This window comes from Sinocyclocheilus anshuiensis, unplaced genomic scaffold (genome assembly GCF_001515605.1).
Source record: "Sinocyclocheilus anshuiensis isolate Anshui unplaced genomic scaffold, SAMN03320099.WGS_v1.1 scaffold501, whole genome shotgun sequence".
NCBI classification, from domain to species: Eukaryota; Metazoa; Chordata; class Actinopteri; order Cypriniformes; family Cyprinidae; genus Sinocyclocheilus; species Sinocyclocheilus anshuiensis.
Window position 1 is genome coordinate 311,001 of NW_015540866.1, and position 7,785 is coordinate 318,785.

General features: G+C 39.1%; 1 protein-coding gene across 1 annotated transcript in view; it reads left to right on the top strand.

Moving 5' to 3' along the window:
• Positions 1–7,785, top strand: part of elna (elastin a) — an 86,732-nt gene that overhangs the window by 24,354 nt on the left and 54,593 nt on the right. Inside the window, exons 5-15 of the mRNA XM_016485605.1 lie at positions 2,997–3,089; positions 3,171–3,218; positions 3,320–3,346; positions 3,951–3,992; positions 4,099–4,194; positions 4,281–4,328; positions 4,978–5,040; positions 5,126–5,161; positions 5,312–5,383; positions 6,339–6,377; positions 6,476–6,559. Coding sequence (XP_016341091.1) covers positions 2,997–3,089; positions 3,171–3,218; positions 3,320–3,346; positions 3,951–3,992; positions 4,099–4,194; positions 4,281–4,328; positions 4,978–5,040; positions 5,126–5,161; positions 5,312–5,383; positions 6,339–6,377; positions 6,476–6,559 — 648 coding nt within the window. The remainder of the gene's footprint in view (positions 1–2,996; positions 3,090–3,170; positions 3,219–3,319; positions 3,347–3,950; positions 3,993–4,098; positions 4,195–4,280; positions 4,329–4,977; positions 5,041–5,125; positions 5,162–5,311; positions 5,384–6,338; positions 6,378–6,475; positions 6,560–7,785) is intronic.

The window sequence follows — 7,785 nt, forward strand, 5'->3', positions numbered from 1 at the left end:
ACAGTCTTTATAGATTGTACAGCGCAAGTACTTCTATCATTTAAGTTGGTAGAACAAAAGTCATCAGGGCAGTTATTTGAGATTTGACTTACTAGTCATATGGTGCGTAGCGTCCTGGAGATGTTGTTCGACATGAGTTCCGCTCCGACTCTGCTGGGGTGCAGGCCATCAGCTCGAAAAAGCCTAGGACGCTCCCAGAAAAGTTTCCAATTATTAACAAAGAGCAGTTTCTGTTCTTTACACCATGTCAATAACCATTCAGTTAAAGCAAAAAGTCTACTGAACCTTTCGTGTCCTCGTCGATACGTGGGAAGTGGTCCTGACACGATGATCGGTGTCGCGGGCGATGTGCGGCGCATCGTCTCGATCAGGCTCCTGAAGTCCCTCTTCAGTGTCTCCGTCTGCCGCAGCTTGGTGTCGTTAACCCCCGCGTGAACGTGTCCTCACCTGCACTCAAAGGTAGACACACATCCGCCATTAAAGCAAGTAACAGGGAATAGTGTATTAGTAATGTAAGCGAGATTAGCGGCAACCACGCTGGCGATGCTAGCGGGCTATATGCTAATAGCGGACTCAGGAAGTCAAAAATTGTGATAACAAGGCGCTCTGATTGTTTTTGTTGTAGAATACGATAGGGGATATATTCACATGTTATAGAAACGAAAATGATGGTGTATAAAATTGATTTTAAGATAAAAAATTAGACAACAAAGAATTAACTTGACGGAGTTCAAACTCAAAACACACGGCAGCAACAAACAGGAAGTGACATATTAAAGTTATTATAGGTATGCTTGTCCAAACAAAAATCACTCCAAGAGCAAAACATATAACATTTTAGGAGGTCACAAAAGCCCAGAGCACAGCATCTAAGGATCTAGAGGCCTCTCTTGAAATGGCTAAAGTTGGTGTGATTTCTTCACAATCAGGCAAGACAGCACAGAGGAGGCCACAGCTCTACAAGAAGAACATTTCTACTGATCTCAAATGTTCCTAAGACCATGTGAATGAGAAAGAACATTTTGTGGACCATTGAGTAGACAGAACTTTGATTGTAAATGAGAACCATTAGATTTGGTTACAAAAGAAAACTCTTCCTGGTGAAGCACAGTTAGGGCAGTATGATGTTTTGGGGCTGATTTGTTGTCTTTGGACCAGGACAGCTTGCCATCATTGATGAAACTATGTGTTCTGTGTTATATCAGAAAATTTTCTGAAGAATATCTTCAGGGTGTCCATAAACACACTCAAGTAGGTCTACCACTGAAAGGTTAAAGCAGAAGAAATGAAATGTATCAGGATTGCCAAGTCAAATTCACTTAAGCTGATGTTCAGGACTGGTCCGCAGTTACTGGAAATGTTTGTTTGCTAGTATTAATGATAAAGGGGGTCACACCAGATGCTCAAGACAAAGCTTCTTTTACAGCAAAAACATTCCCTTTATTTTAGTGTAGTACTAAGTCACATTGGAACTGATGATTTCAGTCCGTTGACATTGTCTGTGGGTATGTTGCTTGAGGCTGAGATTAGCAGAGACCTTTCTTTAGTTTATACTAGACATTGAATTGATCCAAAAGGTTGGAGCCAAATTTAGACAAGCTGTTTAATATTCCATAACAGGCCAAAATATGGTTACATCCTCAGCTCTGTACAATTGTGGCATTGTTCTGCAGAGCAATGTGGATTTATTCCAAGTTAATGATCTGTTGTCTGTGATCCTCAGCAAACTATGCTTGGAAAGCACGAGTGTGTAGCCTCCTTTTGCCATCAGCCACTATAAAAAGTTTAATCTCTTTCTCTTGTGTCAGAAGTTCGAACACCAGAATTTAGAGGCTTTTAAAGCTACTCTCAGATTTATAATGGCAACAAGGCAAAAGAAAGGCTCATAAGCAAAGCATTTTGCTGCACGTCCTTTCCATTCCTGTATTCCTCCCTCTAACATAAAATATGGATGCAAACTTCGTGACCTCATTTGTTTAGGGTTTCCTTGTTGAAGGAGGACACAATGTAGCAATAATTTTCAATCAAGCTAACTCCTCATTTACTTCAGATCCACTGTAGCCTCTGAGCCCTCACTTTCTATCTCTTTAAAAATGTATTGTCTTTTGTTCTCTCTCTTCATTCTTTCCCATCCAGCCCCTCCCAGTCTCATTGCTAAATCACTCCATAACATTTAAAGTCCAAGCCATTTGGGGATGGGGGCAGATCATCTTCATAATTCATTATGATTCATATGTGAAATCTTTCCTATTAGATATCACTCCTAACTTATTATTCCACTCTCCAGAATCATGAATTCAAATGCTCTAGAGAGGCATACTCATGGTCACAATAGTCACTGTATTTGCAGAACATTCACTACATTGCTTAGAGCTGGGGTGTCAAACTCAATTCCTGGAGGGCCGGAGCCCCGCAGAGTTTAGATTCAACCCTAATTAAACACACCTGATCCAACTAATCAAGTCCTTCAGGCTTATTTGAAAACTACATGGTATGTGTGTTGGAGCAGGGTTGGAACAAAACTCTGCCGGGCTCCGGCCCTCCAGGAATTGAGTTTGACACCCCTGGCTTAGAGGCTACCACAGATCTAGCCTCCATGCTGCTTCCTATAATTTCATTGTCTTCTCTCTACTTTTTGTTAGGGTTAGTAGAATAAGTTGGTGGACTTTCTAAATAAAGTGTCAGTAGATATTAAGCAGACGGTCTACTGATACTCTAATAACTGCTAGTTGACATGTAGTTGTAAAGTTACTAATAGTCAGTAGAATGCTAAAGTGGGCTATCAAAATAAAGTGTGACCAAAAAGTTGAAAAGCAACAAATGCTGCTGATTGAGTTGTACTGAACCCAGAACATTCCTTCAATAAAAATGGTACATTGTCCTCAATATCCTCAAGTTAACCATGTTAAAATTGCTGACACTTTTAATGCCAGTAAATTTCCATGCCTGGCATACAGGTTTTCTGAATTTGTTGCTGTATGTCTCTTCTACTGTAGGTGGTTATGGTTATGGTTATGGTGCTTATGGTGCATATGGTGGTGCTGGAAGATTTTACCCAGTGGCTGGAGGTCTGAAACCGGCTAAACCAGGTGCTCATCATCCAGTGAATAGTCAGCAGTGGTTAAAGTGCAGTCAAGTAATTACATATAACCATTAGGCCTTCTCTTTAGGTGCTGGGCTACCTGGAGGAGGTCTTCCTGGAGGAGGTCTTCCTGGAGGTGCCATTCATCCAACAAGCCTATTAATGATTTGGATGTTCTTTGTGGCTAAGTAACAAAAACTACACAGCTCTTTTCTAAGTCTGATTCTCTTGATTCAGGTGCTGGTGGAAAGCCTGCTAAAGGAGGTAATATACATATTTCAGAGTCCATTGTTTCCATTGTATAAACACATTGTGAATTAAATGTCTTTCGAGAAGAATCGAAAAGGAAAAAGTAGGTGGGGATCTGACCTCATTTTCAGAGGAAACATTCATACAATAAAAACATACAGGTCTCTTTTTAACACCTTTTCCAAATAACTTACTCTGTTGGTGTTCACGTGGCTATGACTCTTTTCATGGTACTCCAGTTGACTTGAAGTTGAATCAAGGAGCCTTAGATCATGAGCCAAATAAACAAACGTGTCCCCTCTGGGACCCCGCTGGTGGTGTTCATGTACCGAAAGCCAGCACATTACTTCAGCATGTCCTTGGCACAATCTAAAAGCAGCATGCAATGTCTGTTCTTCTGTGTTTGATATCGGTTGGAAAAGGGTTAAACAAATAAATGAACAGCCTGAAACATCAGCTTCCAGGCACTGAAATCAGATAAGATGACTTGTTTTATGTCAGAGGGACGGAGCAAGTGAGGCAAACTAAATCACTAAGGAAGCATAAGGAATATCTGCAGGCCAGATTTGCACCTAATGTGTTTAGTGATCTGACTGAATGTGTGCTTGTGTTCGTTCAGGGCCAGGTGCAGGAGGAACTGGTCCTGGTTCTGGCCTCCCAGGTGCAGTGAATGTATATTTAGCAAATAGTGGCATGAGTTCATTCGAATGATTAGCCAGCAGTGATAGTCTGGTCTAAGGTACTCTGACCTTTCAATTGTTTGTTAGGCCTTGTCATTCCTCAGACTGGGGTACAAGGACTGGGCCCTGGTGGGGTTGGACCTGGGGGAAAAGCCGCGAAGCCTGGGAAAGCTCCAGTGCCAGGTGAGTGTGGGGGTTTGAAGTTGTATCTGTACATGGAAATAAACATGATTATAGATCAACTTTTCAATCTTGTTTTTTTTTTGCAGGAGTGGGAGTGCCTGGACCTTATCAAGGAGGAATTGTTCCTGGACAAGGTTTGTTAATTTTCCTCTGTTTATGTACTGTAATATGACCACTAGGCCCACAAGGATTCTGCAAACGTTTTTCACATTTATGGTGCGGATTGTGGGGAACATATGCTGAATTCTGTGCAATTGATCTACTCCTGGCAAAATATGTACAACTGAGCTGAAGATGCTACACGCTTAGGCTAGAAACATATTATATGCAAGAATGCAAACCTACAAATTCTTGCAACACTCAAGGGTGCGATCGAGTTACCTTCACAGTGTGTAATGGATTATTCAGGTAGCTTGCTAAAGACTGTTCAACTTAATTTTAATTTCTTTGACTTGCTCAGCAAGATTGACTCTTCCATAACAGCAGTTGACCTAAAGTAGAAAGCACACCATAGAAGACTCTAATGCTGGCAGGAACAAGCAGAAATTATGCATGAAATGTAAATTGCGCATATGTGTATAGAATTAATTTGGGCCATTTTCAAATTAGCCAAGACATCTCATAAACAAAGGTATGTGTAGAACCTGAATGATTTCTCCAGACATCTGTGTGCTCACAGATTTAGTGCAGGCCTGCTAATCAGTCATCTGGATAAAACACCAAATTAAAATTGCACACATGGCCTTCATTTGGTCTTGATCACTTGGATTTAAATGATTACAGGCTTCAATGGGCGGGGTGTTCTTCCTGGTGTAGCCACAGGAACTGGACTCAAACCTAAATCAGGTAAACTCTCAATGAAAATGACATCAGTCATTGCAGTGAAATAAACTCTACCATATCTTTATGACTGACTGAATATTTTCCATAGCTGCTGGTGGAGGGCAGGGTCTGGTACCAGGTGGTGGTTAGTACATGAGCATACAGCAACCATGTAAACAGAATATTAACAATGATATCTGGATAGTGTGGAAGTATCTGCAAATCAGAACAACACCTGTCTTCAAAAAGTTTACATTGTCTGTTGACATCCAAACAAATGATCCTTTTGTTGTAGGGGGCCGTGGATATGGACCACTGCAACAAGGAGTATTTCACGGATACCCTCTCAAATCTCCCAAAGCCCCAGGTGGAACATTTGATTATTTTGATCAGACTGCACAAATCGTGCTCAGCCCAGCTCTGCCACGCCTTGAAAAGAAGCATTTGCAGACTGATTGCATTTGTGGTTTTACAGCTATTAAGCAACACAATATGAGGTTGATAGAATTAAGAAAGTAAGAATGTCTTTCATCAAATGCTCCGGATGAAACCCAGCTATATTGAATCAGTGTTTAGACTTGCATCGCTAGTCATCCATTTATGTGGTAGATTGCTCTCTGGTGCACCGAAACGTTGTGTGATTTCTTCTACATGGAGGTTCAGCAGTTGAAGTTGAATTAAGTCGAATTAATTTGTTTCTAGCACTAACCTCAGATGGACGATGTGCTCTCTGGAAAGTGACATCTCACTTGGGAAAGTGCCTTGAAAAAGTTCATAATCATAGTTTTCATAGTCACAACTAAAAATATTTTCATAAATGTTTCCACTTGAAGCTTGAAATGAAGTACATATTTTCATGTCTCTCTTATCTGCGCGTTATCAACCTTAATAATGGGCTAGGAATACATCCAGTGAAATAAGGAGAAATTGATTGCAGTATTAATATGTGAGCCTCTAGTGGAAGAGAACTTTTCCAAACTTGCATATTTGTTCTGATAAAAACAGGATACAATGTTGATAAAAATGTGTGGTCAACTTCAATGGTTTAATGCTTTACAGGTTATGTGAAAGTGAGCTTGTACGTCAACGGAAATCATTCAGAGGCTTATTTATCATCTAATAGTTTGCAGTTTTATCTGTAGCATTTTATCTGTATGTGCTCTTTGTTTAAATACTGGCCATGTGTTACTGTAGTTCTCGCCGAACTCTACTGTTGTGAATAGCTATAATATGTACAGGATACAACACATTTGTTGGCATGGTATTTTTGGTATATCTTTAGTATGTCTCGATAAGTCTTATGTTATGACTTGTCCTAACAGGTGCTGGGTTACCCTACACTGGTGGTAAACTTCCATACGGTAGGCTACAGTGATGACCTTGATCACATGCATGTGCTGAGTACCTTGTGTGTGATGTGTATGAGCTTGCGTGCTGATTCTCACCTGCTATGCCAAAGGTTATGGTGGTTTTGGTGGAGGTGCTGGACTCCCTGGTGGGAAAAGAGGAGCTGGCTCCAAGCCAGGTTATCCAACAGGGACTGGTGTGTTATGTCACAGCCACCATATTTAAATAATTATAATACACTATAAATCTTAAAAATAGCCTTAAAGAACACATCATGTTTTAGCTCAATAATATATATATATACTGTATATATATATATATATATATATATATATATATGATGAGTTTGGTTCCAAAACGCTATAAATCCATTTGGATTAATTTGAGTAAAAATGTGTTTTCTTTACCAAGAAAGTGGCAAGATGAAAACCACTATTTTCTGTTTCAAACTTTCACATAGCATCTTTAGGTTATAATAACATTAAAAATTCAAATCCAGATTTTGATTTTCAAAGATTTATTATAAAATTTTATTATTTTTTCCCCAAAATGCAATAAATCCATGACACGTTTTTTTTTTAAATTTTTTTAAATGCAATAAATCCATTGAATCAATATAAAAGTAATTTTTCATATTGAAACTGTTGAAAATACACAACATAGAAAGTTGATCCACATATGACAGCCTCTGAACTTGGTCAATACTAATCTTGTATAGAGGCACTGGACTAAAAATACATTCAATCAGTCATCGCTCCCAAAATGAATTCAACGGGTCATCTTGTTAATGCTATAAATTAATTACAGCAATAAAATAAAATTTCATTATGAACAAGAACATGAACAACATCACATTAGACCACAGAAATTCCAAATTGATATTTCCCTAACATTCAACTTCCAAAAGTGCATTCATCTTTGCCATGTTACATTCATTTGTTTGACTAGTGCATCTTGTTAATGCTATAAATTAATTACAACAATAAAATAAAATTTCATCATGAACAAGAACATGAACAACAATATAACATTAGACCACAGAAATTCCAAAATGACATTTCCCTTACATTCAACTTCCAAAAGTGCATTAATCTTTGCCATGTTACATTCATTTAGTTGACTAGTGCTATACGCTGTATTACCAAAAACATAAATGGCATTAATAAAAACACTTACACTGACAAGCCATGCAATATCGCGTTCATAATCGAATCCGACTCATCTGTGATTATGAATGCGATATTGCATAGTCAGTGATCTACGGCTCTGTGTATCCATCTGAAGCACGTGATGGAGATTTACTATTAATCACAGAACCGGCTTTACTGACGAGATGCGCATGGCAATCACATGCGATTTATCGTGCAGCCCTAAGTTTGTTTGTTGATCACAAAGTACAAAGTAGATGAGGAAAACTAGGAT